The 16922-nt window shown below is 37.3% G+C and overlaps 2 protein-coding genes across 2 annotated transcripts; both read left to right on the top strand.

Moving 5' to 3' along the window:
* The first annotated feature begins 68 nt into the window (after nt 1-68).
* skilb (SKI-like proto-oncogene b) lies at nt 69-9581 on the top strand. Its single transcript, XM_081352751.1, has 7 exons — nt 69-231; nt 1535-2715; nt 5445-5533; nt 6180-6349; nt 6427-6623; nt 6720-6932; nt 7956-9581. The coding sequence occupies exons 2-7, from the start codon at nt 1657-1659 to the stop codon at nt 8166-8168; spliced, it is 1941 nt and encodes a 646-aa protein (XP_081208877.1). The 5' UTR covers nt 69-231; nt 1535-1656; the 3' UTR covers nt 8169-9581.
* Nucleotides 9582-10012: 431 nt separating this feature from the next.
* Nucleotides 10013-16785, top strand: lrrc31 (leucine rich repeat containing 31). Its single transcript, XM_081352518.1, has 11 exons — nt 10013-10139; nt 10291-10372; nt 10997-11212; nt 11286-11432; nt 11529-11696; nt 12700-12870; nt 13745-13912; nt 14104-14271; nt 14783-14947; nt 15036-15203; nt 15869-16785. Exons 2-11 carry the CDS (start codon nt 10360-10362, stop codon nt 16216-16218), a joined length of 1734 nt encoding a protein of 577 aa, XP_081208644.1. The 5' UTR covers nt 10013-10139; nt 10291-10359; the 3' UTR covers nt 16219-16785.
* The last annotated feature ends 137 nt before the right edge of the window (nt 16786-16922 follow it).

Raw genomic sequence — 16922 nt, 5'->3', positions numbered from 1 at the left:
CGCCGTCTAGCCGTGGCAGCCCGTCGGGTGACGTAGGTTGTTGGGTTGTGGATTGACGTTGTAAGTCTATCAGCATGAAGTCAGCAGCAGCAGTGTTATCAGCGGCAGGGCGACGGGCGCTCGCTCGACTGTGAACTCCGACACGGAATCCCATGAAATAAAAACACAAATATCTCACGCGCTTTCCTTCGCTCGTCAAAAAAACTGTGGATGGAATCTTCAGATTTAAAGGTAAGCTTGAATATATGTTGTTTTATGTGGGTTTACATTCTCTATAACGAAAGAACGTATTTTCAATATTTTTTATGATTATTATATTAAGTTTCTCATGGATATTGCACCCTCCCGTGCCATTACATTGAATGCCTCCTTTATAATCTTACAGGATTATTTTCAGACTGTTTCAGTTGTATTTTATTGCCTATTTGAATCTATGTTTATATAGATTTTTAAGATTGCTCATATGACATATGATAATCGACAGTAATCGACTGCGATTATAGATCATTTAGTGAAATCGCTGTTAGATAAGATAACAATGCATATTTCTTTTAACATAGTGTTGACTGTTGATCATATTTCAAATGGGCAGAACCTAAATATTTTTATTACCACTAAGACAATTTTTTCGGCAATTGAAATCTTTCGAGGGGTGCCTTCACAGTTTGTTGTGAGATGTGAAAGTGTCATAGGTGTGGGAACATGGGGGTAGTCCCGCAGAGGTCTCTGGCACGACTGAGTGAATGTCATTACCACGGCTGAGGGGGGAGGGGCGGAGCTCTGCTGTGAAGAAGACAGGTCAGAGAGGCGGGGCTTGTGCGCGGAGGGCGGGGCCTCTGTGAGGGCGGTGGAAAGTCTATTATGTGCAGTCAAAACACATTACAGATGATTAATTTGAGACGAGATTTCACTATCGCTGACGAAACTCAAAACCATTAGCTTTCCTGGAAAAGCGGTTAGGGCATGTATTTAAATGAAACTATTTTGTGAATGAATCGAATTTCCCAGTCATTTAGATGTTCACACATCAGTTTAATTTTAGTATCATTGAGATACTAGTTTTTTAATCAATATTTTAAATTAGTTTTTATTTTTTTACATTTTCTGCTTTCATTTTAATTTCAGTTAAAGTTTAGTATTTTTTTTTCTAAATATGTCTATAGTTTTTATTTATTTTTATTTATTTTTTTTGTTTTAGTTATTTTAGTGCATCAAGTTAAACTAAATGAAAATGAGAAATATTGCCTTGGCAACTAGCTGAAATAAAATATTTTATTCCAGTCAACATTTATTTATTTTCAAATAACATGTTTTTAAAAGGTTTAAGTACTCAGTCTTGGTTTACATTTAATGTCAATGCAAACATTCTGTGTGTTTATTTCTTTGATGTATAATTTTAATTAATTTTTTAATATAAAAGATCAACAATGTATTATATTATATTTTAAAATATTTGATGCCTGTTAAATGTTACTTTTTTAAAAAATATTATTTTTATATGTATTAATCTGTGATGCTTGTTTTGACTTTTCAGTCATCTGGGAAGCATTGAAGACTTTACTATGATCCACATATAAAAACCACTGCATTCCTGAGACTTCCTCTGTGTATCTTCCGGTCCCTGAAGACCACTTAGCTATATCTATAAACAACATTATGGCGACTACTGAGAACAAGCGTCCAGACATCCCCAAGGAACAGGCACTTCTAAAAGTGCCATTAAAGCGTTCGATGCGAGACAAAGGCGTAGACGGCGCACCCATAAAGAAACGTGTGATGGCTGCTCTCAATCTATCCTGCAAAAAAATCCCAGAAACCTCTCTCGGCTATCAGGTCTCCAAAGCGACGGACAGGAGAGAGGCCACTCCGGATCTGAGCCCTGGTTTGAAGCACACTCTAGCGCAGTTCTCTCTGAGCAGCCAATGTTCCCTCGGTGGTCCGGCTGCGTTTACTGGTCATCCTGGTCAGTATAAGCTGGCGCCCCCTCTGGCCCAGGGAGGTATTGCAGGAGGGCCCCTACTAGTTCCCCCTGACAGCTCTACAGACCTCAGCATCTGCTGTCTGGAGGGCGAGTCCATCTCCTGCTTCTCTGTGGGAGGCGAACTGCGTCTTTGTCTGCCCCAGCTGCTAAACACCGTCCTGCGGGACTTCTCGTTGCAGCAGATCAACTCAGTGTGTGACCAGCTGTATTTGTACTGTTCCCGCTGCGATGCCACACAGTTACACATTCTCAAAGTGCTGGCCATCCTTCCTCCAGGGACTCCGTCCTGCGGCCTCATCACACTGACCGATGCTCAACGTCTCTGCAACACCCTTCTGCATCCAGGAGAGGAACCGTCTCGTGATTCCCACAAAGGGCTGGGTGCTGAAGAGGAGGAAGAGAAAGATGGCGAGGAATCTGAAGGATTTTGGGTGGAACACCAATGTCTTGGCAAGTGTCAAGGCCTGCTTGTACCCAAGCTTTACTCCAGCCCGGATGCGCCCTGCATCCGCTGCTCCCAATGCCGGATGCTCTTCTGCCCGGAGCGCTTTGTCATGCACTCCCATCGACAGCCAGACAAACGCACATGTCACTGGGGCTTCGATTCTGCCAAGTGGGCCTGTTATCTGCAGCTGGCGCAAAGACACCTGGGATCAGCGGATGAAGAGAAGCTAAAGCAGTTTCTTGAGGATATGAAGGAGAAGTTCCAGCAGGAGAAGAGGCAGCCACATATAGTGAGTATGCAATCTATATTCATTCAGAAAGCAAGCAATTCATGTATTGTAATCATAATGTCCAATCACATTTATCAGGTATTATAGATTAATGTTGTTTAAAGTTTGTTCACATAAGCACATTTTGCCTCAAGATAAAAAGGAAGATATATTATATATTTTTCATAAAGGAAATGAAGCATATTTATAACAACATTAAGATCTTTGGTTCATTTTCAAGCCCAATTGTCTCAGATTCTCCTTAAATTATTAGTACCATAAATTATTTGTAATCAATACAATGTTCTTTTTCTTTAATTTTAAGGTGATATATGAAATGTTCTTGACATGTTTTGTGAGAATCACCCTATAAGCAAGTTATGGTGTTTAAAGCTCTTGCAGCTGAGAATGTTTGGCTGATCATATTTGTCTCAGTCCCAAATCTTTTAAAATGTTTTGAGTGGAAAGTAAACAGCAAATCGAATGTTGGGTCAGCTGAATCCAGCTCTCATGCCACACCAGATGTTTCCCTCCAAAGGAAATGGCTGAATGTGGTTCAAACCAGGTCAATAGACTCTCAAACTCCTTCTGACAGAGTCTGCACAAACAGCCGGAGCCACGGCAACAGGGGAGAGAAACAGAGAAAAGAGTGGGTGGGAGGGAAGAGGAAAAAAAAAACGAGGAAAGAATGAGCTAAAAGATCGAGAGAGAGTGAAAGAGAGCGTCTGGGACATTCTGTTACATGTGCCTGCAGAGTATTGCTCCCCCTTTACAAGCCCAGCACTCACCCTGCAGGACCTCCATCATCAACCAATCAGAGAGCAGACCGCTGGCCCCAGCCTCCCTCTCAGCCAATCAAATCTCAGAGCATTCAGTGAATTCCCATCTCATTATATAATGCTTAGCCAGAGACTCAACAACATCCCCAGCAACCGCTGTTCTCAGACAGCCCATTTTCCGGATGCAGACTGGACTTTCTGTTTATTTTTAATAAAAAATATATTAATACTCATTAGATATAACATACTTAGACAGCATTTTATTTTATAGTTAATTTTCTCTCTGTCTGTCTTTATCTGTCTGTCTGTCAGTCTGTCTGTCTGTCTCTATCTATCTATCTATCTATCTATCTATCTATCTATCTATCTATCTATCTATCTATCTATCTATCTATCTATCTATCTATCTATCTATCTATCTATCTATCTATCTATCTATCTATCTGTCTGTCTGTTCGTCTTTCTGTCTGTCTGTCTATCTATCTGTCTGTCTGTCTGTTCGTCTTTCTGTCTGTCTGTCTATCTATCTGTCTGTCTGTCTGTATCTATCTGTCTATCTGTCTGTCTGTATTTCTGTCCGTCTGTTTGTCTATCTATCTATCTATCTATCTATCTATCTATCTATCTATCTATCTATCTATCTGTCTGTCTGTTCGTCTTTCTGTCTGTCTGTCTATCTATCTATCTGTCTGTCTGTTCGTCTTTCTGTCTGTCTGTCTATCTATCTGTCTGTCTGTCTGTATCTATCTGTCTATCTGTCTGTCTGTATTTCTGTCCGTCTGTTTGTCTATCTATCTATCTATCTATCTATCTATCTATCTATCTATCTATCTATCTATCTATCTATCTATCTATCTATCTATCTATCTATCTATCTATCTATCTATCTATCTATCTATCTATCTATCTATCTATCTATCTATCTATCTATCTATCTGCACATAAAAACCCTGTAATGAGCACATCAATAACAAGGTTAAGGTCAAGGCAGGAAGTCTCATTTCATTGAATCAATCTGGTGCATGGGAGCTATTTCGAGAGGTCTCAAATGAATCATGTCATTGTAGTGCGTTAAGAGTGACCGTCCTGCTCATGTCGCGTCGTAAATAGCAGTGTAGATTAGAGTCCTCGTGCCATGAGCGCCACGTGACGGCCCCCAGACAGCCCTCCCCTCCCCCACACAGAGTCGTCTGGAGCTCTCGCACATGACTTCACATGGAAATGTATGAAAGTGTGTGCGTGTGTTTTTTTAATAAACCTGTATTGCTTGTTTTGTTTCTAAGAGACGTTCTCACCACTGGTAGACAGTTACAATCATATGCTTAGAAAGGCTCCATTTCCATAGAAGAACTTCACAAGTTCAAATGAAGAACAGTTTCAGGTCCGTGTTTCGCAACCACAGCACAGGGACTTTTGAGTATGTGTGAATTGTTACGCTATGACCAAAGGAAATTTTTCCACATCGTGTGGGTGTTTTTTTTAAGTCCGCACATGCTCTGAGTGTGCGTGTGGTGTGCAAGCTGGTCGCTGAAGCTTTATGATAGATCAGATGGCCTATTTACATTAAAGCAGCGTACGTCACCGACTGTTGATGGAAGAAGCATTCATATTTCCTCCAGTATTCAGAGGCCTGTAAAACATGTCAGAATGAGGGTGTTGATCCTTGATAAGATTTCACAATCCATTCACAGGGATATTAAATGTTATTTACATATTTCTAGATCTAGGGTTCTCTTTTGGAATAGAATAAATCGCAAGAGCTAACGGTGTGTGTGCATGAAGCCGTGCAGAAATGACACACAGGAGGCTGCTTGACATATGAAGGGATCAAATCAATGATTTCTAAGTGAGAAACCTAAAGGGACTTGTAATACGTCAAGAGCAATCTGCATTAACACACAATGGGTTAATCAATTCCTAATTGTTATTGAAACAAGGTTAACAAGTTCTTTCTTGTTATCTCTCTTTCAGGAAGTATCTTCACCTGCCTTCGTGTTTGACTCACGTTTGCTTGCCAGTCTTAAGGAGGACCCCGATCATGATGACATGATGTGGCAAAGGTTCAGTTCAATATCAAATCTACATTATTCAATAATAAATCAGAAAAATCTGATATCCGACAAAAAACATACTGCAGTACACCTGTATTTTTTACATCTTGAGTTTATTTGTAAAATGTATTGTTCTCAAGAACTAATATTAAAATTAATTAATAATGTATATGTAAATGAATTAATTAAAAGTATCATATTTAAATGAATGTTAAAAAAGTTACACTAAATAAATATATGTTATTATGATGTATAAATATTTTACAATTTGAAAATTATAATGTATGGTGATATTCTTAATTGGAATGAAAAACATTATGCCAATGTAAATCATTTTAATTATTACATTTATTTATTATTTAATTAAAAACAGGCCTTGCTGTCTGATTATAAAATATAATTTGATATTTCTTTCAGTTCATTTTGAGGTGAAATATTATCTGGACATGTTCCTTGAAAGCTTTCACACTAATTCTTAGTGACCTTTATGTATATTGTGGATGTAATGTTAAACACTCAAATCTCATGTTAATGATTATAATCATATTCACAATTACCATTTAAAAAAAAAGCAATATTACTGCAGTAATTCTACAACTACAAGTAGTTTTAGTACACAACTGCAAGTAACTTCCTTTTTTGTTTTCCTCTCCAGTTGGTACCAGTACACTCCTGACAAGCTGGCAGGTAACAACTTGGCACAACACTCTGAGTGTTTGTCTGAAAAGGAAATGGGGTCTATAGGAACAGAGACACTGGGCGATACTCAGGACGAAAAGACCCAGGATGCACACGGCACTGACCCAAAGACGCCCACCTTTGCAGGTCAGTTTGCACTCACCATAAGTAACATTGCATAACTAAATGTATATGTTTCTAAATGTGAGATCTAATTGATACAGGGCAAGAAAAAAGTGGCCAGTCAGATGATGCCAGTCCAAATGAATGGCAGAAAGTAGATCCATCAGCTAGTAAGCGGTCTGTTGGTGCGACTGTGAATCACAGTAAGGACTACATGGTGATGGAACTCCTTCAGATGTATAGTGCTCAGCACGACAAACTTCAGTCAACACTATGCAGACAAAAACAGCTTGAAAAGGTTTTTACCCCAGTACACATCACATGTCCTTTCCTTTTCGTTCGCCAGAAGGTGCTTGTGAGTATCTGATGTGTCTTTCTCTCTACTCGTGAACAGGAGCTGCAGGCTCTGCATCAAGGTGAAGCCATAGACCGCTGTGATCTACACGGGGAGCTGGAGGCGGTTCAGACTGAGCATGCTCAGAGGCTCGGTGAAGTCCAGCAGGAACAGAGAAAGTTGAAGTCCCGACTCGACAAGCTGAGGCAGCAAGGCTGCAAATGCAAAAAACTGAACACTGAGCCACACCAGGAAACTATCTATGCCAAACAGGTACTGACCAATCACACACACCCACACAAGTCCTTTTCAGGGCCATCATTTATCATACTTTATTTTTATTAGGGCTTTAAAATCAAGTAATCAGGATTAATCGTATGTAATATAGAAGTATACGTGTGTATACTGTATATATACACACACATATATTTAGACATATATACTGTATATATATGTGTGTGTGTATGATTATATACACACACAAATATATTATATAATATATATAAATGTAATATACACACACATTTATGTTAGATGCGATTAATTGATTTTACAGCCCTAATTTTTAAACAGATTTTTTAGAATAAAACAGATACATTTGTAGTCTTAGCATGTTAAATATATGCTAATGTTCAAACGTTCAGGTTCGTCAGATTTTTCAGTGTTTTTGAAGTCTCTTATGCTCACCAAGCATATGTTTGTTTAATCAAAAATACAGTAAAAAGTTAAAAAGAGTAATATTGTGAAAATGTATTACAATTACAATGTAAAATGTAATTTATTCCTGTGATGGCTGAATTTTCAGCATTATTCCAGTCTTCAGTGTCACATGATTCTTCAGGAATCCTTCTTATATGCTGATTTCTTATTATAATCACAGTTGTGCAGCTTATATTTTTGTCGAAACCATGATAAAAAGAAATTCAGGAATGTTTGATAATTAAATAAGTTAAGTAACCTTTATTTATATAGCACTTTATGCAATACAGATTGTTTCAAAGCAGCTTTACAGTGATAAACAGGGAAATAATGATTCAGTGATGCAAATATAATTCAATTCTGCTGTAAAGCAGCTCCAAAAAGACAATAGTAAACTGTCATTATTCAGTTGAAATCAGTGTTGATTCAGTTTAGTTCAATAACTGTATAAAGTTATGAGTTCAATTCAGTTCTAAAGCAGTTCTGCAGAGAAAAGTGATGTCATCATAACATGGCCCTTGCTGAATATTCAAATTTTAAACCCTGTTGTAAATGAAAGCGCACCACTTTAGCTGACCAATGGCTTCCTGTGCTTAGTTATCAGAACTGCGTCAGAGGCTGGACCGCGCTGAGGAAGACCGCGAGGAGCTGCAGGAAGAGCTACGCAGGGAGAGAGAAGCCAGAGAGAGGCTGGAACGTACCATCTCTGAGCTCAAACAACAGATGAGGGAGTCCCCCCACCCGGCTGAAATGGACAGTCCCGTGTCTTCAGCCTCCAGTGACACAAATGTCCCCGACGCCTTAGCGTGATCTACGGTCACCAACCAGCAGCCTGATTTCTGTGATCAAAATTCATTTTGGAATGGTATCTCCATTTTGGAACCGGACGCCAAAGTTGTTTTTATTGCAGTTCTACGGAACAATTCTACAATTATGGGCCGTCCTGAGTAGGTTTGGGTTTTATGCTGTGAATTTGTTGAAAAGTTGAGTAGCTATTGAGCTGAACTGATTCTTTTTTCAGACATGTGAAAAAGGATTTATTAAGTAGTTAGAGACATTATGCAAAGCACTAAACCTGCAAACGTACAATCAACACCATCCATCTTGGTTTATCACTGCTACTGATATCAATTGGAAAATTATTTTTTTTTGGACTATTGGAATTGTTTAAAGTACATCACAACTGATATTGTTTCCTAAAATATTTATTGTTTATTGATAAATGTTATGTGAATAATCTTATCAAATTATACATATTTAACATTCTTTTTGCCATATTTTTTGTTTATATTTTATGTAGGTAGTGCTCATTATGAATATGAATGTACAAAATATATGCATGTGTACCTTCATTGAATATGGATAAATATACTATGTTTACACTGTGGTATGAAGTTCAGATATAACAGAAAATGTTTTCTATGCCATTTCCAGTGAATGTTTTGCCTCCTTTAATGAACAGCAGAATTTTATTCTTTCTCATTTCAAGGACTTCTAACACCAAATGGAAATAAACAATATTATAGATTTTAAAAGTGATGGTAGAAGTTGAAACACTCAGATCAATTACAGTTTAAGTTTATGAAATGCTCCTACTTTACATTCTAAAAACCATCTAGACAAAAAGGTCTATGTGTACTTTGCTCAGAGAGAGATGTTATTCTTATGTGTGGGGGAAAAAATTATGTATTGATATTGTTTGCTGAAACTGACAATCAGCGTGTTTATCTGTAATTGCTTTTATATCCAAAATTTAACAGAATAATTAAATAGTTGCTACCTCAAACAAACACAGATATATACGTATAGAAACATAAAATATAGGTTGTGTATAGAAGTGGATGGATGGAGTAGTCAGGCGTATGACTGATAAATACCTCTGTACTGCTGCTATGATGTTTATTTGATTTTCCAGTTGACTTATGCATGTGAGATTGAAGAAATATATAATATATAGAAAATACAGATATACTGAGTATTGTTTCCTAACATTTCACACAAAAATGTTGTCACGTACAAAATGTAACTTATAATTATCTTTGCCAGTGCCATCTTTTGTGTGTATCGTATGACATGACTCATTTGTCCTACCTCCACTTGTGATCGAGACACTTTGTATCACCCACCAACTTTTGTATGTCATCTTTCTACAACAACTCATGGGAAATGATATGTTAATGTTCTGTTGCTGGGGAAAATAATAAAAATGATTATATATAATTATATACACTGGCTTGTATCTTTTCAAAGGCTTGTCTCAAAACACATTTCCTTTGTCTAGAAATAAGAAAACACTTTGTCTGAAAAATATTCAATGTTAGATAATGCAATAAAACTATATTAACTTGGTCACAGCCATCAAAAATAATTAAAATGACAGATTTTTAGAAGCTTCTTACACTGTTTGAAGGAGATTTCGTATTGGTTTTAAAACACTAACTGTCGGAACTAACTTGCGCTATTTCAGCAGTTTCCAAGATTACCATAGTAAATTGTTGTTGAGAAGTTCTGTTGGCATAGGTTAACCACCTCAGGTGTTCACTCAGCAGATTCACGGGTTGGTGCAATTTTCATAAATGAATAACTACAATTTTCAATGAATGGGGCTTTAAAGTGACCGGATTCATGTGACAGGTCTTTGTTTACAGTGTTTTATACAGTCAAAGTTCAGTTTTACTTCCGGGATCCGGTATGAGTGTGAAACAGGTGTAAATGCGGACTGAATCTGCTTATTAAAATCATCGCTGCATTATATTTAATAGATTCAAGAAACATTTCAAGGTAGGAACAACTCGAGTCATTAAACAATTTCGATTGAATGATTTTAAAACAGGTCCTGTTTCACCGATGAGCAAGTCATGGCAAAGTAAACAAGTAAATAAATCGATTGTCAGTCATAATGATTTAAATGGTTTGTGTTTTTATATTTCAGTTTGGAAAAGGGCAGAATAACCGTACATAATTTACCTGCAGATGAGACGAGATCTTCTTTTAAAAAGCAATGGATTCGACAGGTATGTTACTGGCAGCATTAATTCTGAGGTCTGTCAAAGCATGTCCGGGTCACATCACCCCCAAATTATAAATTTCATACAGACACATTTTTTTTAAAACCATTTTGATATTACTAGTTAATCAGAATTAACCCCATCCCATTATTGTTGAATGCAGAATATGTTGAATTTCATAGAACAATATAGGAATAAGGATACCCCAGGTAGTGGGCCAACTTATCCCTCTTTTATTTTACATTTTGTGCTATAACAACTAAATTAGCAAATGTTTCTATTTATTTCCTATAATAACACATTGGCTGATGCATCATCATCCTGCACATGTTAAACTTATATCTAAACCTCAAAAATCTGATCGGTTGATTAGAACATTGTTCCAGAATTAACAAACATGTTGTACTTGGTGAAAACAGTTCACACACACACAAACACAAAAGTGAAACATTATCACATATGGTCACAAAACAAAAATCAATGGTATAAAGATCTTTTTATAAAAAATATACTATATTTTTAAGATTTTGGTATAAACTCAAATTATTTTCTCAAACGTCACCATTGATAACACAAACAAATAATACATTTGGATTGAACTTCAAATCCATTTTTGTCGTCACACTGCAGAAGCTACCAAAGGGAAGGAGAGTGTTCAGAAAAGATCTCCTCTGGATCTCCTTATGAACCAGCTCAGAAGGAAAGCCTCTTTCACGGAGAGAAAGAAACCAGCAGTGGGTCGCCTCTTCCGCCCATCAGAAAGCAGTGACAAGAAAAACAACAATATACCTGAAATGAAGGAATCAGAGGCCAGTGAAGGAAAAGAAAATAACGACCCTGGGAAAGGTGGGCGTTAGATTAGACATTTAGAAGATACAACGATGTGAATATAAATTAACAAACCCTTGTTTTCCTTTAGAGATCAATAAAGCAGATGATGAGCCCGGCTCTGTTGTGGGCTGGGGTCGGGTGAAGCAATTCGTTCAGAAGCTTGGGAAAACCCCTCACAGTCAGAATTTGAGCCTGAGCCACTGCGATCTGACAGCCACAGATGTGGTGGAACTAGGTGGGTGTTTTTATGACATAATGGTTTTCACACAGTAATATACACAAGACCGTATATGTGTCTGGATCGCTAATTACCGTTTTGACATTGTCTCAGCCACCTTACTGCCATTTGTGGCTCAGCTGGAGGTGATGGACCTGTCCTGGAATGATCTGGTTGGAGGATCCCTGAAGGCACTTACTGTCCACCTGCAGCATGTAGAGAAGCTGAGAGTGATGAAGCTGTGTAACTGCAGATTAACAGCTCAAGACCTCACTGCTCTCGGTACAGGAAGCATTCATTTATTACAGAAAAAACTATGTAATTAAACAAATAATTAAACTATCTATCTATCTATCTATCTATCTATCTATCTATCTATCTATCTATCTATCTATCTATCTATCTATCTATCTATCATTCTATTACTGTATTTGTCTATCTATCTATCTATCCATCCATCCATCCATCCATCCATCCATCCATCCATCCATCCATCCATCTATTGATCTATCATCTGTCTATCTATCTATCTATCTATCTATCTATCTATCTATCTATCTATCTATCTATCTATCTATCTATCTATCTATCTATCTATCTATCTATCTATCTATCTATCTATCTATCTATCTATCTATCTATCTATCTATCTATCATCTGTTCATCCATCCATCCATCTATCCATCTGCATTTAATAAATGTTTCATCATGACTTAAAGAGGTGTTCACCCAAATATAAAAATATCATAATTTACTCACCCTTATGTTGTTCCAAACATGTATGACTTTCTTTATTCTGTGGAAGATATTTTGAAGATTATTGGTAACCAAAGAGTTTTGGTTCTCATTGGCTTCCATTATATTTTTTGGTCATGAAATGGGAACCAAAAATCTTTGGTTCCCAACATTCTTCAATATATCTTCTTTTGTGTTCTACAGAAGAAAGAAAGTCAAACAGGTTTGAAACGACGGTGAGTAAATGATAGCAGAATATTCATTTTGGGTGAACTACCCCTTTAAAAGACCTTACAATTAAAGCTGAAACCTAGCCTGGCTAACGTCAGACCAAGTCTCATTTGAGTAAAATCGCGCTGCGAGCAAGGCAGTATGGGGAAACCCAGGCTAGCTGAAACCACACACATGAGCTAAAATACTAAATATAGCCTACACACCAAATATAATGACTTTTCTTTGCAAAATCATAACTGAAATCTTGAAATTGGCCTGATTTAAGGCTGAAACAATTTTGAACAACTGGCAAACCTCTCTTAAAATGATATTCCAGGTGAGGCTCTTGACTGCATTCCTCTAATAGAGGTGCTAGATTTGTCCTGGAATACTGGCGTTGGTGCAGGAAATTTCAGACACTTCACAGAACACCTCCAACCTGAAAGCACACTGAAAGAACTCCGCCTGGTGGACTGTCAGCTCTCTGAGACAGACGTTACAGCTCTGAGTAAGACTTGCTTTCTATAAACCTCATATAAGGATTTCATGTGTCATCAAAGACTATGAAATTTATTTTTGTGTGGCAGCGCTTGAGTTAAATATACATACTTCGATGAAATATAACTCCAGTAAAGCTTCACTTCTTTTAAATGTCTGCTTGAGTTATGTTTTAAAATTAGGGGAAATGTGCTTAATTATCATAAATGTAGTCACAATGGCAAACATCTTAAAGGTCCTTAATTTTTAATTTAATAGATATATATATATATAACCAATAACCCAGGCATGTTCTTGGCAGCTTTCTATTACAATTTATATATTTTTTTGTTTATTATTCCTGCTGCTCAAAATACCTATAAAGAGCGAGGCCAGCCAGATAGGAAAGTCGGACATTATTATGAATTATTAGGAGTCAGTGTATTGGAGCTCTGAGGATCGGGATCTTATTACTCCTGGTTCTTGACTCATTTTAAGTCGGACTAGATTGATTCATTGATTTGTGAAGTTGAGATTCGCTCTGACCGGATCACTAAATCAGTTGTTAACAGCTGCAATCGTTTCAGACAATTGAACAAATTATTCATTCAATTTTATTTGCAAACTTAATAATCGGCTCAAAAGTATGGTTTGTTCCCAAATCTGACATCATTTTCATTTGGTTTCTGAATATAGTAAAACTTCAGATATTAGTTTATAAAATGAAAATACTGATACAGTGCTATAGACACTTGAACATTTACTGTTAGGTTTTTTTAATGTTCACTTTTGCTTTTGGGATCTTATAAACTGGGAATTCAGAATAAGCCTATAATGAGTCATGATTTGTTTACAACAGGATATTTCATCAATTTCCTTTTAAAAGCACTGACTTTTTTCTTCAGGTGAGGCTCTTCCCATGTTGTCTAGTTTGGAGGAGTTCGATCTGTCCAATAACAAGCTATCGATCAAGGGAATGGAGAACCTCAGCTCCTCTTTAGGCTCGACTCCACGGCTGAAGACCCTAAAACTGAGCATGTGTGGACTCAATAAAGACAGTCTCAGTGTCCTGGGTAAGAGAGATGATGAAAAAAAGCCTTCAATGGACTAAGCAGTCAAGCATAACTATTTGCAACACCATGAGCACACACTTACATTACCTGCCAGGAAGCTCCAAATGCAGACTGTGATTTCTATTATACCTGAGGAACCATTTTAATTTTGAAGAATAATTCAATTAATTTGTTTTGTGAAATGTTAAAAGGCCAGGCACTCAAGTTCATCCCTGCACTAGAGCACTTCGACCTGTCGTGCAATAAGGAAGCAGGTGGAGGTCTTGCCACACTGGTCACTAACCTAACTCTCCTCACACACTTGAGAAGTTTGAGTATGCATCTGTGCTGTCTAACAAGGGAGGATGTGTTGGCTTTAGGTAAGACTAGTTGACTCTAGCTATTTTTCCCTTCAGCCATTTTTATGCGATTTTGGGATATTGCACAAAAAATGCTCTATGAAATGCAAAGATGTATGGAAGCTTGTTTCCTCCACAGAATATATTTTTTAAAAAGTTAATTAGAAAAAAGATTTAAAAAAACTTTTTTCTCACAATTGTGAGTTTACATCTCGCACTTCTGACAGAATTGTGAGGGGAAAAAGTCAGAATTGTAAGATATAAACTTTTTAAAAGAGTAACTGACGACTTTTCTCAATTGTGAGTTTATATTTCAGAATTCTAACTTATTTTCTAAGAATTGTGGGATATAAACTCACATTCACGAGTAATAAATTCTTAATTCTGAGAAAAAAAGTTCGAATTGCGAGTTTATATCACAATTCTGTGTTAAATTCAAAGTTAAATTCACAACTTTGGATGGTAACATAGCTACTGTTGATTTAAAGTTACGTGAACTTGTTTGTATTCTCTTTTGAACTTGCTTTCTCAGTCCAGGTAGCTCCATCTCTCAAAGAGCTCAGAGAGCTGGATTTGTCATCCAATAAAAGTGTTGGAGATACACTCCAGAATCTTCTGCAAACCCTCCCTCTTTCTCAGATGACCAAACTTCCACTAAACAACTGTGCTTTGAGCACACCTGCATGCCATGATCTTGGTATGAAGCCAATGCAAATTCAGAAAACACTGAACTTGTTTTTGTTTTAAATGAAAATATGCATGTATGTTTCTGGAATTCCTAACAGCTACCGCAATGAAGAAGCTACAACAGCTTGAAAGTCTGAACCTGTCGTGGAACAAGTGTGTGGGGGAAAATCTGAGGCAATTTCTGGAGCCTTTGCAGTCTGATTGCAAACTACAGGAACTCAGACTGAGTAGCTGTAATTTAACCACTGAAGATTTGCTACATCTAGGTCAGTTTTGGTCAAAGAGTGTTCAATTATAACATTAAGGCTGGAATACACTACACGACTTTACAGATTTTTGCTCTGATTTACAGTTTGGGCGAGTCGATGCTAGTTGCCTAAATCAGAGCCATTTTGCAGATATGAGTTGAAAAATTTCACAGAAAATCAGACTAATCTTGACTATTCTAAATCACAAATACTTTTTTTAAGGCTTAAGCCTAGTCCCAGACTAAAATGCATGTTTGAGCTGTTTTAACTGAAAGCAACTTCACTGATAAATCTTAAAATATGTCAGTGCCATTGTTTTGTCTCAAGATGCACACCAGTGCAGTTTTTTTAAGGCACGTTTCTAAAAGCCACTTAAATGTCCTAATTGAATTAAGGCTTAATCCTGGCTTAATCTACACCCAGTATGTGAAACCATGAAATATTATTTTAATTTGTCAAGCATCTCCTAGCATTGCAGTGCATGTTTCTGTGAGAGTTTGTTGTGTTCGGAACAACTTCTAAGTCTGGTAGTGTGTGATCCTCAGTCATTTAGTATAAGATTCCCAGTTTTTCTCTAACTATTTACAAAGTCTGCAAATGGTATGATGCCTAATCTGTTCAGATTTGAAAAGTTGTGAAGTGTAATCTATGAGGATTTTTCGCAAACTGTTGTGATCTTGCAGAATCTGCTTGCCAGCGTGGAGTTCTGTCCCATCTGAAGCAGCTGGATTTGTCCTACAATGGCAGCGTCGGAGATGGCGGTTGGACGTCTCTTTTTGGGAAGGCTGCTGGTCTAAAGGGACTGGAGGAGCTGGATGTCAGTCTGCGTCCTTCTGCATTCCTCTCCGTCTCCCCCTGGCTACCCGCCTTGTTGGACGCCCTTCCGCATCTCTCCTCCCTCACCCGTCTATCTCTGCAGCATTGGGCTCTGAGTTCAGCTGAGAGGGAGAGGCTGGAAAAAGTTCTTAGCAAGAAGAACGTCATCCTGGAATGTGACAGAATGGCTTCACCCACCCCAAAGGCAGCAGGTTAATGACAAGCGTTTCAACCGCTTTGGCAATTACGGTTTTCCAAGTTACTGAAGTTGCAAATCAAGATGTTACTGAAAATGATGTGTTGATCGAAAGGCATACTTTTTTTAAACCCTTTTTTATTTTATCTATTTCAAGATTATCTCACAAATGATCATATTAAAATAAGAGGATGTTTTGTCAGCATAGCATTGAAACTCATTACCATAGTTAACATAGTTGCACTAAGTATTTGAACTGACAGCTTTAAATGAAGTAATCATTGTTATATTCTTTTGTGTCTTTTCTCATTTACATAAAAAAGAGATTGTTTTAGACTGAACTTGCTAAATCAACTAAATCTCTCTGGCTTTTATCTGTCCTGACAAAACTGTGTAAAAATTTGCATGTGACACCCAATACAGCGAAGACTAAGTGTCAGAGCAAACCATTTACATAAATGACGTGTTTTCGCGAACATCATGGCAGCCTGTGACATTTCCAAACACTGGACACATGGACACAAAGATGTAGGCTGTTATCTAAAACACTAACCATGTGATTTAACTGTAATAAATTCAAATGTAACCAACAGTGCTGTTGATTATTTTGCCTGTCAACTAACTATTGACAAAAACAAAAAAAATTCACAATTAAAGGGATAGTTTACCCAAAAATGAAAATTTTGTCAACCTGTGTGAGTTTCTTTCTCTTGTTGAACACAAAA

Source organism: Scardinius erythrophthalmus (assembly GCF_964197995.2).
Source record: "Scardinius erythrophthalmus genome assembly, chromosome: 22".
NCBI classification, from domain to species: Eukaryota; Metazoa; Chordata; class Actinopteri; order Cypriniformes; family Leuciscidae; genus Scardinius; species Scardinius erythrophthalmus.
This window is presented reverse-complemented; position numbering and strand designations above follow the sequence as displayed.